This window comes from Diceros bicornis, chromosome 4 (assembly GCF_020826845.1).
Source record: "Diceros bicornis minor isolate mBicDic1 chromosome 4, mDicBic1.mat.cur, whole genome shotgun sequence".
Lineage (NCBI taxonomy): Eukaryota > Metazoa > Chordata > Mammalia > Perissodactyla > Rhinocerotidae > Diceros > Diceros bicornis.
The window spans coordinates 97,950,984-97,972,518 of NC_080743.1; the positions used below are offsets into that span (position 1 = coordinate 97,950,984).

General features: G+C 50.9%; 1 protein-coding gene across 1 annotated transcript in view; it reads right to left on the reverse strand.

Moving 5' to 3' along the window:
- RCSD1 (RCSD domain containing 1) overlaps nt 1-21,535 on the reverse strand; it is a 64,376-nt gene continuing 42,841 nt past the window's right edge. Inside the window, exons 2-7 of the mRNA XM_058540142.1 lie at nt 18,654-18,755; nt 17,413-17,502; nt 13,416-13,487; nt 9,743-9,946; nt 6,895-7,629; nt 1-343 (exon numbers count right to left, since the gene is read on the reverse strand). Coding sequence (XP_058396125.1) covers nt 311-343; nt 6,895-7,629; nt 9,743-9,946; nt 13,416-13,487; nt 17,413-17,502; nt 18,654-18,755 — 1,236 coding nt within the window. The 3' untranslated portion in view covers nt 1-310. The remainder of the gene's footprint in view (nt 344-6,894; nt 7,630-9,742; nt 9,947-13,415; nt 13,488-17,412; nt 17,503-18,653; nt 18,756-21,535) is intronic.

A 21,535-nucleotide genomic window follows, 5' to 3' on the forward strand; every position in this document is an offset into this window, starting at 1 on the left:
ATAGATAGATAGATAGGGCCCCACAGGGTGATCAGTATCCCTGGGAGTCGTCACCACAGTAAATTGTTTTAAATAAGTTTTTTTTTTTTTTTAACCAAGTTGATCAAGTGACACAAACTCAAGCTGATAAAAGTCTGCTGCCCTCAGATCCAATCTCTGTCTGCGGACGGTGCAGAGGCCAGGAAACAAACACCCTGTGTCTTGAGCTGATTCCAGACCCTCCTCCTAGTCGGCCTCTGCGATGGCCTCATTTGCTGCTGCTGCTGCTTCCAAAGAGACGTCTCCAGCAGCTTCATCCATGGGCTCTTCCTCACACTCTAGTGTCCTGGACAGGGCTGTCATCCTGTAACAGAGGAGGAAAGAAAGAATTAGGAAGAGACTGGGGACATCCTGACACTTGGCATATCTCCTTGGGGAGGCTAGATCAGGCAGAAATAGTAAAAGCAATGATAATAATAATGCTCTGTGCCTGACATAGTTTTTTACATTCATCAACTCATTTATTCCTCACAAAAGTGATGAGTTAGGTACTTCTATTAACTCTGTTTTATAGGTGAGGCAGTTAAGGCACAGAGAGATTAACCAACTTGCCCTAGGTCACACAGGTAGTAAGTGGTAGAGTCAGGGTTTAAACCCAGGGCCCAGGGCTTGAGCCCTCAACTACTAGGGGTGATACTGCCCCTTCCTTGACTGCTGGCTCCCCACGTCCTCCTGCCCTAGCTTCTTACCTACTCTCTCCTTCCCGCTCAATTTTGTCTTCCTGAAACACTGCTCAAGAATCTTTGGCAGCACAAAAATGGAAAAAGAACACAAAGAATTGAAAACAAAAGACTGAGACTTGAGTAAAAGGATAGGAAAAAAGCTATTTATTCAACATCATTCAAAAGGTATTACTTTTAGCTCCTTCTGTGTGAGGAGCTGCACCAGGCCTTAGCACCATCAGTTCTCTAGCTGAGAAATGGAGACATTTACGAATGTATCCACAGCGCAAGGTGGTCCGTGATATGGGCCACCTTGATGGCCTGGGGGCATGTGTCATCCGGGCAATCAGGGAAGGCCTGTGGAGGACAGAGACACAGTGAGAGGACTTCCAGGTCAGTGAGAGCTGGGCCCCAGCTGGCTGAGAGCACTCTCAGTGGATGGTGCAGGCATCTCTGGGGGCAGAACGGAGGACGGGATGGCAGGAGCGGGTGAGAAGATGTGTTGCCTATTGTGGAATGGTGGATGGTATAGGCTGGCTGGAGCCCTGGGCCCCATCACAGGGAACAGCTAAAGGTTGGGGACACCGGCAAAGTTCAGCATGCAGAGGAGTGTGAACTCGATTTTCCAATGGGCAGTATCAAAGTGTTTTGGGCAGGAGAGTAGACAACAGAGATGGCATTTTTGGGAAGAGGAATTTGGTGCTACTGTGTAGGGAGGGTCTGGAGACCAGGAATTCCATTAGGATTGAGTTGTGACTGTAGAGATAAGAAAGAAAGGGTAGCACTGGGGTCATGGCAGTGGAGATGGAGAGAGAGAAAGTGAAAGGCCCCACAAAGGGGGGGGGGGTAAGGCCTTTTCATAAGACCTGGGACGGCTTAGGTATGGAAGTAGAAGAAATGAGCAGAGATGGGTAAGCATAGCAAAGGAACTTTGGGTTTCAGTTGTGACTATAAGTGAAGAAACAGAGTGAGTAGGACGAGTCTGGTTTTGGAAATGCTGCGTGTGAGGGACTGGTGGGCCTCCGAGTGGGGAGGTCTGTTGGTGTGTGGTCGGGACCACGGCTAGGCTGGCACTAAGCAGTCAGGAGCAGTCTGGGAGGTGATGGTGAGGTCAGGTTTAGGAGTCATTCAGAAAACGTGATGGCTGAAGCCTGGGAGTGGGAGCCAGAGGAGATGGCCAAGGTCAGAATGTGGTGACTCTTCTTTGGGAGGCAGAGAGGGAGGGAGGGGGCGAGGGCAGCCTAGCCAGACAGAGGCTTGGGGAGGGAGGTGTTTCCAGGGCAGGCCGCCAGTGTCAGCTGCTTCACAGAGGTGAGGACGAAGAGAACCAAGACATGCCCAGTCTTTGGTGGCTGGGAGGGCATTGGTGAGCTTCAAAATCATTGATAAGAGTGAAATCACAAGGGGAAACAAATGAGAGGGAGACAAAGTGAAGGGGTGTGTGTGTGGAAGAGGATAGAGTTGAGGGATTTTTCTTTAGGACTGGAGAGATCGAGCATGTTTGTAGGCAGAAAGGGGTGAGCTAGTTAGGAGCTAGAAATACAGAAGAGAAACAAAATGGGAAATTCTTAGTCTAACCCATCACTTAAAATGCACAGACACACTCCACAAATGTCCTGCAAAAATGTCCAGAAAATGGTATCAGAGGAAGCTAGAGCACAGCAGATCAGGGCGTTTGTCTTGTCAAGGAGAGGGGCCTCTTCTCGGAGTCACAAGACGAGGAGGCACTTTGAGAGAACAAGGAATTGGCGAACTGGCTGGTCTTCCTTTTAGTGACATAAGAGGTGAGCTCAGTTGCAGAGCGGGAGAGGATGTTAGGAGGAAGTTTGAGGAATGTGGGTGAAAACAGGATGACAGAGATGCAGTGAGAGGGTTTCCAGGAAGCAGTGAGGATGGATATGGTTCAGCCAGGTTGGTAAGAGTTGATGGTAGATCCAATCAGCACGGTTTTGTGAATTCCACCAATGACACTCACAAGTCTTGGCAAAGAAGGTGAGTGTGACAGCGATTTAGCTTTGGGGATTAATGCAGAAAGACAGAGCAGGTCAGCAGTGAGAGAGACATTAAGATGCAGAAGGACAGCACTTAAGTGGCTGGGGGGCAGGGATCTCAGTGAAGGGCAGTTTAGACGCTAAGGGAGGGGCTGAGGTGGGAATGCAGGGGATGTGGCCCCAAGAGAAGTGAGAAGGGATAAAAGCCAAGAACTGAGTCTCAGGAGCTGCCCAGCTGTTAACCTAGAGGGAGAAGAAGGAAGAGAGCAAAGTCAACACTTAGAGAATTACAAAGTCAAGAGAAAGCGGTATGTCCCAGCGAGGGAGAAAGGAACTTCAAATCAGATGCTGAGAGAAAAGCAGCTGAACCAGGCAATTGGGAAGTCAGCACTTACTGTCAGCACTACAAAGTCTTGGATGCAACGTCAAAGCATCTGGGTTATCTTTGTTTGGATAAGTTTGTCTCTGCATACGTGAGTGCCCTCTACAGTACTGGCTACAGAATGAGTGTCTGAGAAATACTTTATTTACAGTCTTGGAGCTGGATCTTATTCAGTGCCCTCTTCCTAGGGCTACGTTTCCTATAAACAGAATCCTAAGTGCTGTGATTTGGCGTGTCCAGCCTGCCCCGTGACTGAAATTCCCAGGATGGCTCCTTCCTCAAGCATGACATGTTAAAATGCTTGTGAGGGGCAACATAAGAGGAAGTTAGTCCTTTATGGTACTTTCACACATCTGATGCCTTTGGCCTACTTGGGAAACCTTCCCCTGCTTTCTCTTGAAGAAGGAATCGCTCCATCCTTTGTACTTCACATAGCACTGCTGTTCTCAGTCACTGAACTGGACAGCTATTCTACCGTCTTGTCGTTATTTATGTTTGTTTGTTTATGCCTCTGTCTTTCTCATCTTTGAACCCCCAGTAACTCACACAGTGCTAGGGATAACTGGTGCTCGGTAATGTTGAATGCAACCATAATTAGTTTATCTGAGGACTCTATTTCTACCATCCAAGAACAAGATGAGGCTTAGATGAGGGGCTTGGACAGGGTCTATCAGTGGTGTGTGCTGTCTCTGCTTGATCAGGAAAGACCTGGGACAGGCCTGGGGTGCCTGGGGAAGCCCGTGACCCTCTCACTGGTGAGTCCTTGTGCACCACTGCCTGAGGCACTTTGGCGCTAACCCTGACCAGGCTTGAGAGGGACAGAAGAGGACTGGAGGCAATGCCCCGCCCAGATGAATAAATTCTGCGGATAGGCAGAGGTGCCTAGTGAAGCAGTTTATTCTGAGCACTGGAGCTGGCGTCCATCGTGTCAACACTGAGCTCTATGACCTTGGACAACTCCTGTCCACTCCTGGAGCCTCAGTTTCTTCCTCCCTAAAACCAGGAGGTGGAGCTAAGGGCATCAGAGTTTTACATCTCAGTGATGGATAAGGAGAAGGAAAAGTGTGGAGAGGTGGTGAATGGAACTACTCTTTCTCCCCCTGGGCTTCCTGTTTGGGAGAAGGGCGCTCCTGAGGGTGCAGGGTATCTCACCCCCTTGCCAGGGCTGCGTCAGGTCAGGAAGATGGAAGTGGTAAAGCTCAAGAGATTTCCAGAGAACCTGCCCCAAAGCACCTGGAGCTTCTGCAGGAGGCCTTCTCTACCCGAGACCTTCCTGAAGCTCTTCAACCAAGGTGGCTTCTTAACCCTTCAGGACCAGAAGATGCTGCTAGTGAGATGGGAAGGTCTCCTGGCAAGGCAGGTGCCTCCTAGCCTGAAAGTAAGATGAGGCAGCCACTGGCAGGTGACTCTGTGGACTCAGTGGCTCCATTCTCAAAAAGAAGTAAGGATTTGGGGCATGTACTGCCTTCTGGAGACTTGGTGGAGATCTCAGGGCTAACGGGATCAGACTGCTCATTTAGAATGGATGGTGCCAAAGAAATCTGAAGCATCTTTGCCCAGGTGCCCAACCAGAGGGGGTCTTAGTCATACGTCATGAGTCTCTGAGAACCACACTTTCTTTTCCCCAATCTAGTTTGAGTGGGAATAATGTGAGGACCCCTGGGGAGCCCCCGCAAACACATCAACCCCTCTTAAATCTGTTGTTGTATAGAGACGATTTTTTGGGAGTCAAGCAATTTTCTCTTTTCTTTTAAAATTTATTCCTTCAGTCAACAAATTTTTTTTTAAGGACCTACAACGTTCCAGCTTCTGTAGTAGGTACTGGGGATGCAGTGGGGAAAAAGTAAAGAAAGATGATAAAAAAGTAAACAGGAAAATTTCAGATAGTGATATGTACTATGACGACACAGTGGAACAGTGGGGGAGAGTAACTGAGGGGCAGGGTCGTTTCTTTTGGATTGAGTGGTCAAGACAGGTCTAAGTGAGGAGGAGCCGTTTGACTGAGATCTGAAGGATGGTAGGAAGTGGCCATGTGAGGGTCAGAAGGAGGACTGTTCCAGGCAGAGTGGACGACAAGAACAGAGTTCTGAGGGGGAATGAGCCTGGGGTATTTGAAGAACAAAAAAACATCAGCATGGCTGGAGCACAGCAAGAAGAGAGAGTCAGGGAGGGCTGGGCAGCCCCCCCCCCCCCCCCCCCCCGCCATGCAAGGCCTCACAGAGGGTTTGGATTTTATTCTGAATGCACTGGGAAGCCATGGGACAAGGGGGTGGGGAGGTGTAGGGGGTTGTGTCCCCCCAAAAGATACATCCAATCCTAACCCCTGGTACCTGTGAATGTGACCTTATTTGGAAACGGGATCTTTGCAGATGTAATTAAGGATCTCAACATGAGATCATTCTGGATTTAGGGTGGGCTGGTGTCCTTATTAGAGAAAGGAGGGGGACATCTGAGACACACAAATACCAAGGGTAAGACCACATGAAGATAGAGGCAGAGCTTGAAGTGATGTGTTTACAAGCTGGGGAATGCCAAGGATTGCCGACAACCACCAGAAGCTGGAAGAGGATTCCCAAGAGTTGCCACCAGAAGTTAGGGGACAAGATGGAACAGACTCTCCCTCCGAACCCCCAGAGGGAACCAACCCTACCAACACCTTGATTTTGGAGTTCTGGCCTCCAGAGCTAGGAGACAATACATTTCTATTGTTTTATGCTGCCAATTTTGTGGTGATTTGTTAGGGCAGCCCTAAGAAATTAACACAGGAGGTGAGTGATTTTAGCAATGAGTTGATGATCTAAACACATACACACACCCCCCTCCCCAAACTCTCTGGTTGCTGTACAGAGAATGGACTATATATGCAGAAAAAGCGGAAGCAGGAAGCCAGTTATGAGGCTAATGTAGTAGGAAGCTGATGGTGGCTTGAGTGAGTGAGTGAATGAATGAATGTACTGACAAAAAGGGAAGGGGAAACACTGGAGGGTGACTGTTGATGAGAGGTCAGGGATAGGGTAGGGGTGGGACGTGGAGCTTTGCCTGTGGAACTTCTAAGTCCTGGCAAGGCTGGTTCTGCTCCTGAAGCACAGGTAGGTGAGTCCAAGATGGGCTTCCTGGGAGCGTGGGGAGGAGACCGCCGAAGGGCCAGTTAGTGTGGGCCCAGCCAGGAGGGCAGGGGCTGAGTTACCCCTCCGCGTGTGCACAGGGTGGTGTGCGCCGGCTGTCAGCACCTGCACGTGAATGGATGTGACAGAGGCGCCTTCTTTAAGGGCCCCACTCAAATGCCGCCTTTGCCCTGAAGCTTCTCCAACTTCCTCCCGCACTCTTCACACACACACTGTTTGTCCCTCGCTTGTGCTTCGGGTTCCCTGGGAGACGCCTGCCCACTGCCATGTCTGGCCTTCTTTAATGCACCCTAGGAGCTGCTGCTCTCAGCGGCTAGATGGGAGTTTATGATGGAAAGGAGAACAACCTTCTCCTCTCTGAATCCCCCTTCAGCAGCGAGCCAGCCCAGGGCCTGCCTCAGGAGGCCTCCACTAGGTGTTGTGGACCTCAGTCACTGAGCTGCGCACAGTCTGGGTCACTCCTTACACACCCGGAAGTGTGCCAGAACTTAAAGTCAGCGAGAAGCCAGAGGGAGCACGACACATGCTGCCCTCTCTTGTCCTCTTGTCTCCTCACCATCAGTCACAGCCTGTCTCACCCAGTGCCCTGGTTACTGCACACAGCCGCTCTGGGATGGGACGGCAAGGAACACAGTGACAAAGGCACACGCTGGCCCTGGCCCTGCCCTCCCCGGGTGAACCAGCTGGCCACCTACCTCTGTCCTGGGGACCTCACCACTGGTCTCTGGCTGGGCACCGCCGGCCCCAGGGCTGCAGCCTGGCTCAGGAACGGCCCCCTCCTCTTGCTTTTCCTTGCCTTTCCCCTGCTCCGGGGTGTGGCCGCCCTCCACTCCTCCAGGGGGACTCTGCGGGGACTCCTCCTCCACAGCTCCCTGCCTGGGCCCCTTTACGTCTTGGCTCTTTTGTCCGGGCTCATCCTCCTCACTTCCTGCCCTCTCCTCCTGCCCCTCTGTAGACTCTTCCGTCTGCTCGCCGGCAGGCTGGTCCTCCGTGGGGCTCCCACACCCATTCTCGGCCTCCACGCCCGAGGCGTGGGGGGGTTCCGAGGCCCCCTCCCCGGCTGGACGCTGGCCGGCCTCCTCTTCGGAATTCTGCACAGCCTTCTCGTGCTGCTGGGTTTCCTCCGGGGCCCCGCCCTCCTCCTCCTGCTTCTCTGTCCTGCTGGACTTCCTCCTCAGAGGAGGCTTCTCCTGGGACCCCAGGCTCCTCCTCGCTTCCTTTCCTGCCGCCCCCTCAGTGGGCAGAGGCGATCCTGGGGATCCTGAGGCCGCGCTCTTGGGTGAGAACACTTCATCTCCGTTCTCTTCCTTGGCACCGTTCTCCTGGGATGGCTCCGCGGCCCTGAAATCTCCCAGGTCCCCACAGTCCGACTGAGACCTTCGGAATCGCCTGGAGGGAGGGCGCCTCTTTATGGAGCCCCTCGTCCGCACCTGGAAGAAAGCGTTAAGGAGAATTATCCACAACCTGGAAAAGAGGCCAAGAGGACTGCATGTTCTTCCAATGTCCATCTAAACACTGCTCCACCAGCCCACCCAAGGATCATTTGATCTTCCAGGGGAACGGACCATTGTTTGCTATTTATTATAGGTTAGAGCCCTGTGGGATTGTGAAATTACACGGTACCTGCAGATTTTTGTCTCCTGAAGATGAAAATGCTTAACATCCAGTAAAAAAGATAACCTATGATTTCATTGCCCTGTAAAACATTAATCGGTTTGGTGCCTAACTTAGCAATTTTATTCGAATATTTGTTCTTTATGATGGCCTGTAAGTAACTAGCTCTTTGAATGTTCTTTGAGTGAGCTTTACCATCTTACAGGTTTCCTCATAAATTGACAACTTGAATAAAATCTATCTCTATTTTAAGAGTCATGTTTTAACATTTTGAAAATTATACTTTGACAAAGGTGAACCCAAGAGAGAAGAGCGTTAGAGGCCTGCTGGTGGCCTGGCCCTGGTACAGGGACCTCATGGGTGCGGAGTTGGACACTGGTGACCAGCTGCCTCCCTTCCCCCAGCTCGGCCCTTCCCGCCCCCACACAGCTGAGTAATCCTGGGAGAGCTGAGTAGCCACAGTCCTTTGCCTTCTAGGAGTCAGGTCCCCCATCATCAGAAGCCACATCTTGGAAGCACCCAGCAGAGCTGCTTGAAAATCATTTCTTCTCTGGGAAGTGTGTGAACCTCAGAATCAGGCCTCACCTCGCCCACAGGCTTGGTCAGAAGTTGACTGGAAATGTTTATATCGGGCGCCCTACTTTACTGAAGTGAAGTGTCCTTTAAAAATTTATATGTAAATTACATCTTATTTTTGTAAGTCTTATTTTTGTAAATCTCATTTTCCCACTGGCTTACATTTTGTTATTTATCAATCCTAGTTCCAACTCAGAGGTTTGGAATAAACACTTGGTTTATAAGAGCTTCCCAGGGACTTTCCTGAGACCACGGTGAGGCCAGCCCTGCAGGTTTTCAAGGCCTCGGCCCTCACGGCCAGCAGGGCTCAGAAATAATCTCGCCTGCTCCCTTGCTGCTGTCAGAAGGCTAAAGACCCCGGCACCATGACTGGCTGGTAGCGCCTCCCTCCCTCACCCTACTCCCTACTGAAACCCTGTGAGAAGACTAGGCTCTCCCCTGGGTTCCTCTCTCCTGTCAGGGGTCTCTCCATCACGCTGGGCTGGAGGCTTTCCACTCCATCCCTAGCCAGCAGGCTCAAGCCTGCCCCATCCCCTCCTTACATCAGTTTGTTTCCTGGGGCCCTACCTGTTTCTACACATTTGACCTTTTTTCCTAGATGGATTTTCTGGAAGGGCCCAGAAGATCCCGCTCTCTCCATCCTTAATTCTCAAGTCACATCCCTTTGCTATTCCCTGGCATCAGAGCCCCTGAATCCCGGCCCCTGCCTGGCTCTGGCCCAGATTTGCTGGGTGCCTGCTTAGACTATTCCTCTGATTCTTACCTCCTCCTAGTAGGGCCGGGGATTGATGAAAGCCCACACAAAGTATCAGGGCAGCATCTACAGAAACGAGCCCTGCCATACATCTTTTTGCGAAGGGAACAATTTAGATGTTCTTTAACTAGGGCAAGACGCAGTAAGGATGATTTGAGCCCAGACGGAGACACTTAGGATTATTCATTCACCTCAGGGCAGAACAGGGTGTTCTGGATCCTTGTGACACTGCCCGCCCTTCCGCATGAATCACCGATCAGGCCTTCCGCTTTTGTTCTCAGCTTTCGACTCCGCACAGGCACAGCAGAGATCAGTCCTGACCTCCCACCCCTCTCTCTACAAAGGATAGTGCCCTCCTTCCTCCAAGCCTGCCTTTCTGGTGAGCGGCACAGTTACGGGGAGAGGCAGGCTGGGGAGAGGGGTGATCTTAGTTCACTTGCAAAGAAGAGGAGAAATTTCCCTTCTGTTAAAAACCAGCTCTGACTACAGCTCAAATGCGCCCTCTTTTCCCCAGGACAACAACAGGGCAGAGATAATGCAGGCTTGTCTATGCCCACATTTCTGCAGCCGCACCATAATACTTTGGAGCCAGACATTACCTTATTGTAAGAGGGCAGATGACTGCCTTCAGGAGGCTGGTCGAAGCTGACGGGCACCTCCTCTGGCTCGCTGGGCCGGGACCTCACGCCAGGGCTGCTGGGGGTGGAAGGTGGGCTGTGAAATGGCGACACCACGGCCTTGAGTCCAGGACTCTTGGGTGAGGCCCCAGGCAGCAGGGCCGCTGGATCAAAGGCTAAATTGGCCTGTGGAGAAGATATGAGACATTTTAAACAGAGGTGAGGAGAAGAGTTTCTACATCAGCTTATTGGTTACCTGGCCTCAGAACCGGTTGAGACTAGGTAACATGAGGCTTTCCGAGTTACTTTCCAACCAATTATCCATCATCACATCAAGTCCTGTTCCTGGAAGCATTGCCTAGCGAATCCATCCCCTACTACCCAGCTTACCACAAGCTGCATTCCAGAACACCCAGAAAGTACTGCTTTGCATCCAATGAAAATGCCCTGGAATGGCCCCAACTCATAGACAAACAGGCCAACACAGGACCTGCCAGCACATGCGGGTGCCAGGATCTCATGGGAAGTCAGCACCCTTGTGATCCTTCTCATCAGGGTCAGTCATAGTCACTGCTCACTGGACGCCCACTGTTGCCGGGCCATGTGGTTTCTCTCTCTACAACGACCCTACGTGTTCAGTTTTGTTCTCATGGCACAAATTAGGGAAGTGGCTAAGAAATGTGCCCTGGGATTCAAGCAGGTCTGCTTGTCCCTCAAGTCTCCTTGGTAGACGGCCAAAGTAGGGGACACGGTAGCCTGCTGAGCCCTCCCAGGAGGGAGCCAGCAGGACAGATGCCAGTGTGGGCCCCCATTTGGGGCATCACAGTGCAGGTGAAACCAGATTAAAACGAACCCTGAGGGCAAGCAAAGAGGAGAGGTTACCCAAAGGAAACTGAGGCCTGAGGGAGTCCTGAGTTTGGTGGGGGAGGAGGCAGGTGGTCCCAGATCCACCCTACTCCCACGGAGAAGGTGGTGGTGCAGGAAGGTGTCTGTGGAGGGACTGAACATGAGGGCCCGGATCCTCTTTAGCGCCATCTAGGGGCACTCACTCCTCTTGCATTTCCAAATCGTTGCACAGCCATGTTCTCCAGACCAGGACAGAGGGCAGCAAGGCCTCTCAGGGAAGGGACTGGGCTCGAGGGGCAGATGGTGCGGTGGGAAGTACATGGGCTCTCCACACCGACGCACCCGACTCCAGATATCGCATCTGTCACTTATAGCTGTGTGACCTTCCGTGAGTCCAATAGCCTTTCTGAGTCTCCGACTTTTTATTTGCCTGCCCTCCAGTCTCTTAGGATCTGGTCCCCATTACTCTCTCCTGCCACTACCCAACTCGCACCCCACACTCACACCCCCTCCCTCCAGACTCCCTGGGTGCCGCCCTTCCGCCAGCCAGGGCTCTGTTGTCCTGGAGAATTCCCACACGTCCTTTAGGACTTCAGACCACAGAGCATTACACATGTTTAGGAAGGTATTCGTATTTCTATTGTGATTTCAAGAAAGAACTTTAACACAGACAAGACGAAGTCATGGTAAAACTTAAAAATATGAAAGTTAAATAGCAACACTGTGAGCCCAAGCCACGCCACAAGCAGCACAGTGAGGACCAAGGACGGGTCTGGAGCACAGAGGCAGCGGAAGCCCACGCGCCGGGATGGCTCAGAGGGCTTCGTGGCAGAGGGGACCTGAACCCAGCATCAAAGGAGGTCTCCCTCCCCTCGCAACTGCAAGCTGGGGAAGTTTCTCTGTAAAACTGCTCGCAAATAAAATGAATCTTGCTAGCCAGCAGAAAATTTGAACTTCAAATTATAGACGTGAGTGAAGAAAAATCACAGTTCATAACTCATCCAATAGAATATTTAGAAGAAAAATCTAGCTGATGGTGCATTTCTTAGTTGTTTCCCCACATATTTCCAACAAAGTAAGGTTCCTATGGGACTTGGCCAAATTGTCGTACTATCGCTGACATTCTTAATGAGATTAAACAATTAGCGATTAAAACCTCATTCTTAAGTTGCTGTGTTTCCCAAAGAGGCTCATTAATGACTGGAAAGGGGAATGAGACCAAGACTGCGGGGTCCGGAGCATTTGGGAAGTAATTTCTGGCACTTGGATGAGGGCTGTGCTGGGCTGCAGGGAGGCAGAGGTGGGGGTCCTGGGCTACACCCCTCAGAAGTCTGCTGGGAGGGATGTCTGAGTTGTGTGTGGGAGCCCTGCAGTCCCACTGCCTGCCTGCAGCAGGGGCGGAGTCAGGGCTTCTCAGTGTGAATTAAACTTCAGGGGAGACTCTCCCCACCCTCCACCGGGTAGGCTCATGGCCGGAAACCAGAGGTGCTTTCCTTAACCCCACATCAGGCTGGGGCCAAATCTCTGGGCTCTCTTGTAGCTGGAAACTGCAGAGGCTGTGGCTACTTGTGTTGCACACTAATAATGGCTTCATAACCAAGTTGATGAGATGATTTTCTTAGTTAGGCCCAGATGGGAGGACACAGCGCCTGAGAGCCCTGCCGTTCTTCTGGGTGGCTGCACAGAGACTGTGGTGAAAGCTGCAGTGTCTTCCACAGGCCCCACCCGAACGTATCATGCCTACCCCTCCTCTGCGCACTAGCTCATGCTGTTCCCACACCAGGAGTACCTTCCTTCCTCCTTTCTAGCCACCCATTCTTAAGGACCCACTCGGGGTATAGGTGTTTCATAAAGCATTTATCAATTACTCCTGCCCAGTTTACTCTCTTCTTGCTCTAAAATTCTAGAGCAGTGGTTCTCACCTGGGGTGGGGCGGGCGGTGATTTTGCCCCCAGGAGACGCTTGGTAATGTCTGGAGACATTATTCATTATCTCAGCCTGCTGGAGAGTGCTACTGGCGTCTAGTGGGTAGGGACCAAGGATGCTGCTAAACGTCTTGCAGCGCATGAGGCAGTGCTCCCCCACCTCCCCCCTAGCCCCGCTACTCCACAACAAAATTATCCAGCCTAAATAATGCCAAGGGTTTGGTCTATTGGAAATTCCTGGTCTAGAGCAGTAGGAGTCGGGTAGTTACACACAGTCTAGATCTGTGTGTATGTCTTTTATTGTACCACGTGTGAAAATCTTGTCTCCCCAACAAGACTGTGAACTCAAATGCAGCGTCTTCTGCTTCATTTACACTCCCAGGAAAGCCAGCCCAGCTGTGAGCACAGCGCTGAGGGCTCTGGGCACACAGGTGATTGGTGGAGAGGAAGGGCATCATGCTTTCCAAGCAACAAATTTGGCCGCATCAGGGCAACGCCTAGCAGCTGAATTTCAGCCCTGTGGAAGGCTACGTGGTGTGTGGCTGCGTTCAGGCTTGGGAGAGAGGACTTGGCTATTCCCGGAGCGCTTCCTGCACTATAATGTCCTTTTTCCAGAAGACTCTCGCAGCATCCCATTATCCATCAATCACCATTAGGCGTTAACTATATGAGCTCATGCTTGATATGGTCCTTATTTTAGCCCTTTGCCCCCAGGTAGAGCTCCTTCTTTACGTTCTTTACGCAATTTGGTCACTAGCTGATTATCAGAGGTCAGCTCTCTGGGTGACAGACGAGGCTACCCCTAGGAGCCCCGAAGACATGCAAATGCGGATGAGAGATAGGGTTGCATCAGAGGTAGCAATGGGTAACCATTCTGCACTTACCTGAAGCTTCTCAATCAGAGGCGAGCTCTTCACCTTGATTTTAGGAGGGTGGCTTGCATTGGGTGGTGATTTCTATAGAGCAAATGAACCAAAACAACCGAGTGAGTGTGGTGAAGGGAGATGGGGTTCTGGCTGGAGCCCAGAAGCCACAGGTGGAAGAAGAGGAGAAGAGGCTGGTTTCACCACTTCACACTTAGCTTCAGCAGCCCACTGACCTCCTCAGGGCCTGGGCCAGGCAGGCGCCCTCCTCTCCCTCCCTCCTCTCCCTCCCTCCTCTCACCACTAGCAAGACCACTCGAATCTACGAGTCAGAGCAGGCAGGACCGACGTCCGAAACACAGGAGGTCTCCTGTTCCAGGAAACATGACTTCACGGTCATTGTGAGGGAACAGACCACGTCCAAGGGGGACAAGATCTTCACCTCACGACCTTCAACAACGTGAGCCAACAGTGGGAGGGAATTTCAAACAGAAAGGGCAAGATGACCATCCGTTCTGTTTGTCACAAACAAAACAAGAAACCACAGACCAGGAGTAAAACCTGACAGACGTATTATTGAAATTCCTCCCTCAAACTAATGATATTTTGGAAAATCCCACCAATAATGTTGTTTATAAATTATCATTTTCCAAAACATCGACTATTCAATTTGATTAAGCAGACATTTACCGAGTATCTACCACATTCTAGGCATTGTGTTGGTTTTATATATATATAACATCAAAAAAATATATATATATATAAAACCAACACAATATATACATTGTTATCTATCAATGTATATAAATATATATCTATATAACCATATAATTGCTCTGTTAGTTGGAGATATTTTTGTGACGAATGTAGGTCAGGAATTTTGTCTGTCTTTGGATTTCATATTGTCTAAAAAGGTTGACTCATTTTGTGTAAAACCCCCACAACTTGACTCTGGTTCCACAGGTATACTGATTCTCAACACGTAGGAATGATGACAGTGATGATGACGATGATTATGAAGAAGAAAAAGAAGAATAAGATGACTTCCATGTTGTTGGACAGACGCCAAGGCAGAAAAGGGATTTTCCTATAGTTTGGAGACCCAATGTGTTTTATCTGACCCCCACCCCCATGTACTAATTTACCTAAATCATAAGAAGAAGAATAACCAATGTCTTAGAAATATTCTGAGATATTTATTGAGTGAGATGATTCTATTTTAGTGATGGAAGGGAGATAGCTGAATCTGTGAACTTTTTAAGGCTCAACATTGAGGGAGAGAGGTGGAGTGGGACAGTCACTGGCTGGGACTCAGAAAGCCACCTCCCTCCCCAGCCCCTTCTAATTCTGGCTTTGACAGGAGCCGGACAGACGCCTCGGCCTCAGCCTCCTCATCCGAGACCCAGGTGGGTGGGTTGGAATAAATGATTCTAAGGACTCCTCCAGCTCTGCGGTGCCTCAGGCTCCGTAAGTTTACACAGTCAGACATATCCCGAAAGCAGTCTTTCAAGGAGCCTTGTGTCCATGGTGAGTACAAAGAGCTTCCAGCCCAAACTCGGTTGTCCTTAATTCCTGTGCTTTACAGTAAAATTTCACACGAGCCAGTGTTTCTCAAGATACCGTTTCAGAAACTGCAGCAACAACTTTGCTGACAAAGCTCACTTTATGTAACACTATAAACTCTTCTCTTTCCCAACTGACCACTATCTTTGGAAGAGAGTGAGAATTCAATAAACACAGCCCCTCCACCATAGGACAGTGCTGGGACCCAGGTCGTGCTCCACAAAATCCTTGATTTGCATTGAACTGCAAAGGGGAAAGAATTCAAAACAGCAGCTAATGTAGTTCCTGGGAAGGGCAGCAGGTGGCAGCACTTCCCTTACCGTTTAACAAGCGACTCTGGGCAAGTTGCTGAGAAAAACCAGCCTTCCATCTTTCTATATGTATGTATATATGTCGATATATTGACATTCCTATAATGTCTAGAAATTAAGGACCTGATTTTTCAGACGAGAGTGTTTTTAAGCCCTTCTCTGGGCAGACCAGGCAGGGTCTGTGGGTATATTAAACACCCTTTGGCTGGATCCTCCAGAGGGGGGTCACTCATCCTGGTCACCCCATCTGCAGGGGCTGACCCCACTGTCTCAGGCTCAAGCAGGCATAGGGAAGGGGCAGAGACGAAGAACAGATGGAAAGACCCTTCCCAGCACTGTGCATTAGGAACTGAGCAGTGGCCTGACTGGGGCCCTCCCTTCAGACCCCCCAAAGATTCGGGCATTAGGGCTCCTGCAGGCTGTGCTATGGGAGCGTAGAACTGTGGACAGCAGCCTCCGTCCAATCCAGACAGACAAAGCTGGCTGCTCATTTTATTTCTATGTGTATTTCAAGGTGACAAAAAGTCATCGGTCCTGGAAGCAATGTCCTTCCTATGTGCAAGCAGCCTGTCACTCCAGGCAGGGTTTTCTCTCCAAAATCCACCCTTCTCCTCATCTAGCCCTTGGCTGTTATATGCCATTTAACTGCTGGGCATGCCCCATGGGATGAAACCTGTAGATTTATTTCTCCCAGAGTCACTGAACTACCGTGACTCACTCTGCTACTATTCCAGGGAATTAAACGTCCCCATCCAGCCCCTCATCTCTCTGACTAGCGTTCTTGTCCCATATTAAGGAAGCAGGCTCTGTGCAGTGCAGTGACCTCTCCAGGGCCGAGTCCAGGTCATCAGGGGGCAGCCTCACAGCAGGCTCCTAATGGCCATGGCCTCAGCCTGTTGCCCAACATAGACACCAAGCCTAGAGGGCGAAGGTCACGAGGAGAGCTAACCCGCTGTAAAGAGAAGCTGTTGGTATGTATTTGGTCACAGCACTGGCTGATAACCCCAGGAAGCCAGAGAATCATACTGTCAGCACTTGAGGACACCCCAACAAAACACTCTGTTTTTAAAAAATGTGCTTCTTGGGGTTCTCATCCCAGAAGAAGACCCTTGTTTGGTGTGGGGGGGAGTATTCTCAGAGCAGATGGGGCTCTAGACACCCCCACCCCACTTGACCAGGAGTAGCTCTGAGTTTCTGCTTTATCTGATGGGCTTCTGTTTACAAGCCTTGGGTTGACGAAAAGGTTTGAAAACTGTCGCTCTGCTCCAATGTCTCCCTCTATAGCTTGCCCACGTTCACAGGTATCCAGCGTCCATCAACAGGATGCTGATTCCCAAGAAGGAAGGGGGGAAAGGGGTGGTTGAGGTGGGATTTGGGAACTGAACTGTCTCTTGCTTGCTTGCTCTCTTTTGGGGTTGGCCCCCCAGGCTGGACGAGAGAACACGCAAATACATTTCTGGAGGGACCGTGAGCACAGTGAACATTCCTGGGCTGCTGGGATAGGGCATGGAGAGGCTCCTCTTACAGCTCCAATTAGATAAACAAGGATAGGTGAGCATGCAGGCAGGAAATCTGTTGCTGGCTAGGATCTATGATACCAGAGCCTTTATTATGTTGGTAACATTGGCTATTTATATATAAGTCCTCCTGTGTGCTCTGGTTTTCTTCCAATGATCCAGAACAACAGCCAGTCTTTACAAGATCCCGCAGAACCACATGATTCTTTCACATTATAATTCTGCCTCATATAAGTGTAGCCCCTCTTGCCAGGTGCCTTCTCCAACAGAAGATCATATAAGTCAGACCTGCCAGTAAAACATAACTTTCGCGACTCCTCAATCTGGTGTGGTAATACTATATAGCCCATTCTCTTTGCTGAAATTCTCAGGTTTGAAAAATAGTGTTCCTGTCTTGGACAAATTGTAAATGAGGCTCGGTGAGAGAAAGGAGGAAGGACCCTAGTTTTCAAAGTAAAAGATTCAGAAAGCATTAAGAAGAGGAACTTCATCCCCGAATCTGAATTGGGGAAATTCCCTGCACAGGTATCCAGGTCTAAAAGTGTCCATCTCATGCCTCTTCCTATATGTAAGAGAATGAAAATTCATAACCAGCATCCTCTGAGCCCCGGCAACAGCAGCACTTACCTCCTCACCATTCTGGCCCAGCTCTACCTTGGTGGGGAACAGGGGGAGGGAACAAGGCGGTTTCCTTCTTGTTGGTTTACTGGCTGGTATCTAGAGGGAGGGTGACAGACAGACACACAGAGAGAAAAAGAGAGAGAGCTAATCAGGCAACAGGGAGGAAGAGGAAGGAAGTGCAAACTGGTTTTAGGAATGTTTAGGGATGTCTGGAGGAGAAAAGAATGGAGGGAGGGAATGTATGTCTTTGAGACTGCCCATTAACTATATAAATTATTCTATTTACCTGTCTACGCATTTTGACATCGAGCTTTTCCTCTCCTGGTCCTCTCCTGCTGGAACGCCCTCTTTTACTTGAGATTCATTGGCCTAACACAGCCTCTCAAAATGACACCCACACCCAGCTTCCATGCCTGGCCAGCACCTTAGATCAATACCATCTTCTCCACCCTTTATGACATTCCTATCAAGTCTAGAAATTATGGACCTATTTTTCAGATGGGAAAACAAAGGCACAAAATAACAGACCTAAAAATGCACGACAGCTTCGCTCTCGTTTGCTGCAAGGGGCCATGATAAACCTCCCCCCACCTGGGGGTGCCCTTCCCTCATTTCACTTCTAATGAGCTCCTCAGACTGTATGACTCAGGAAAACCTAGCCCAAATCTCTCCAACGTTACAACACCCCTTTTTACACCGTCCTCTCCAGCAGGATTCTTCTAGAATCCATTGGTCACTGGATCCCTGTCCTTCCTGATCCCTGGCTTCTTGTCTGAATGTGCTTCTCTTTAAGTCCTCTCTTCCTTCTCAGTTCTCAGTTTAGGGTCTGTCCCTGCCTTGCCTTGCTCCGGATTCCTAGGCTCTGGGGCAGGACCCCGGTGTGGCGACTTCTTTATTCTGAACCAGTCTAGGCCTGGCACAGCTGTGCAAGATCTAAGCTGCTATCAGTGGATGATCAAGATGGAAACGAATCCAGACTCCCACCCCCGGCGGCCAGGCCTTTCAGCTCTCTGCCTGTGCCTCCTCCCTCCTCACCAGAGTGTAAGCCTTACTCTGGTGGGGACAGATCCTGCACAGGCCCAGCAGCCGCAACATTCCTCACATTCAGAGGGACCCCTCTCTGGCTTCGCTTCCTAATTTGGTATTTACCAAGCCTCCTCCCTCCCTCCCTCCCCTCTGGGCCTGACCCAGACTTCCCTTCCTCCAGCCCCCTCCCAGAAGAGGGGCTCCATGGCCGCCTGACTCACCTCCTTTGCGGCAGCCGCCTGCTCCCGAAACCGCCCAGCCAGCTGGGCCACCGAGGGGGGCGCCGAGTCATCCACATTGGCATTGGTCTCTGCTGGCCTTTCCTGCAAACCAAGGAGAAGCAAAAGTTAACGGCAAACATGCGCTCGGCTCTTCTCAGTGTCGGTACCAGGTGCCCCGCAAGGCACTTGTTTTGTGGCCACGAGCAGGGATGCTGTGACAGGGAGGTATTTCAACAGCATTTTGCAACTGGTTCCTGCATTCAGAGATTTTAAAAAACCCTTCAGTCAACCTCATTAGAGAATATTTACAATGTGCTCAGCCCTGCATATGGCTCTGGGGATCTGGAGAGGAATAAAACTTGGTTCTGTCCTGGAGGGGTGCCCAGGGACCTGGGAGGCAGTACAAGGCCCCCCCGCCCCCCCCCCCCCCCCCCCCCGTTTCCTCATTCTGCGAAGACCCGGCCTGAAAAGGGGTAGGTCTGTGACAGCGCAGCAGGCTCCTCCCCTCGGTCAGAGGCTTTGCAAACGGGGCCGGCGAAATGCCCTGGAGAGAAGGGTCTTTGACTGTAGGAAATAGGGTGAGCCAATGCCGTTCATGGAACTTTTAACATGTCTATGTGTCTTGTCTTCCCTACCTAACTGAGGCCTTGGGCACAGAAGTGCTCAGTACATATCTGTTGAATTAATAAATAAATGAGCGGCAGGTAGCACGGCGGACGAGAACCAGGCCGCCCGGCTCAGCCTCAGAGGTGCCCATCTCTCCCCTGCTCGGTGACCTTGGGCACACGACTTCACCTTTCTGCGCCCTGACAGGGATCACAGCGGCACACCTCTCACAGGTGGTTCTGTGGCGTCAATGATTCACTCTGCATGTAAAGTGCAGGACCAGGCCTGGCACGTGATAAGCGCTTTGGAAGGGCTGTTGTTACTACAGGCGATGGGGTCCTTCCAGGAGCCCTCCTGTGACGGCAGCTGGGCATCTGCACACTGTGTTACCGTCCTCCACAGGGTCCTCACTGAGTGACGCCCACCCTTTTACTCTCCTGTCCCTTTCTGCTGAAGGAATTTCCTAGATGCCAGTTTTCTCCAAGCTGGTTACAGGCATGTCCACGCCCCTGCTCTGCCACCAGGGCAGGTCATCGGTTTACCGTGGCCTTCCTCCCTCAGCGTGCTGCCAGGCTCCCTGAAGAGACCAAGTTGTGCCATGGACACCGTTCACTCCTATGTGCCGTTTGTCACCGAGACACACGGGGCGAGTCAGCGGGTGCTGGAAACAGTCGCCTCGCTTCTGCCTTGTTCCACACAGCCTACATAACCACCTGGTTTTAGTAATGTTTTTTAATTTGTCCAGTCCCAGAGACATTAGGCTTTCATTTTTTGTGACCAAAATGACAGCATTTCTTGCACAGACTGCAAACTCCCTCTCTGCTTCCCCTCCTCACGTCTAGCCTGAAACTGGGAGCATTTGGGCAGCCGTTTGCCTGAGAACGTCCATTCTCTGTCTTTCCGTGGGGCTCATGGCCTACAAAGACGAGGCACTCTCCTCCCCAGCTGCAAGCATGCATCCCCGTCCACCACACACACACACACACACACACACACACGCACATACATGTGCGTACACACACAAAAACACACACACACGCACACACACTGCCTAGGCCCTCCTTTTTGTGCTAAAAGTATCTCCAAGCTTTCTTATTTGGGTACTCCCTCCAAAGTAAACATCACGGTCATGCTGTGATGCTGTCCCCGTGGAGCAGGGGAGAGGCAGACCCCCGCCCCCACTACCCGCCGGTGGCGAAGTTAAGTAAATGTGGGGCAGAGCTTGGGGGAGAAGGCTCTGTTAGAGCCAGGAAAGCCTCCGGGGGCCCTGGGCCTTCCGCTCTGTAAACAGGCTGTTCTGGAGGAAAAGTCAGGTCCCTGTTCACTGCTTCCTGCAGTTATTCAAGTTCACCCCCTTCCAGCCTAAACACCAAATGCTGATTTCACAGAAAGACGTAACAGGATTCACCTCTATTCACCATGCCAGAGTCCCCACAATGCTGGGGGAGAGTGGGGGAGTCTGCTGTCCCCGCGTCGTGCCCCGCTGGGCGGAGCTCCAGGACTTGCACCTGTCTGACCACACCTGCAGCGTCAGGAGGGTCAGAGGCAAACATCTTGTCCTCCGGGAACAACGGAGGGGCTCTAGGGACAGGGTGATTAATTGAGCTGCTCTTGGCAAAGGGGCTGGCCAGTCGGTCTGTCCATCTGTCTCACTTCCTGCCCACGTAACAGATCAGTCTCTCTGTCCGCTGCTATTTATTGCTCGGGTCCTGCTGACAGCGCACTTTACCTCAGCTCCAAAGGCGCCAATCACTGGCGGTGCAGGAAGATACATGCCAGATAAAAATAGAGCCATACAGGAGTCAAAAGCTCCTCCCTGACTGCCCTGTCTCGAAACTGGGCTTGGCAAGGGGCTCAGAAGCAAGAGAACTACGAGGCTTCTGGAAGCATTTACGGCTTAAAAACTCAGTTGAAGGAAAGACTATAATAGGTCTGAGTTTGTTTTCCTGAAGGCCAGTGAACGGGTTTTCTTTAGAATGTCTAAGGACTCCAGAGCTTGCGGAAGCCTGGCAAATCCACTCACCACCAGCCCCTCTCCAGGCTTCTCATTCTATATTGTGGAAGACTGACAGATTATTGCCTTCTCTCACATTGCTGGGCACACTGAAGCCCAGAAAGGGCAAGAAATTTAGCCAGAATCACACAGGAGAAGTCAAACAGAATAATCTATGAAACACTTAACTCCAGGGCCTGGTAATCCAGCAACGGACATTGGTTAAGCAGGGTAATTTGTGAAGGTGCTTTGAAAACTGTTAAGTGTTATATAAATAGTGAAA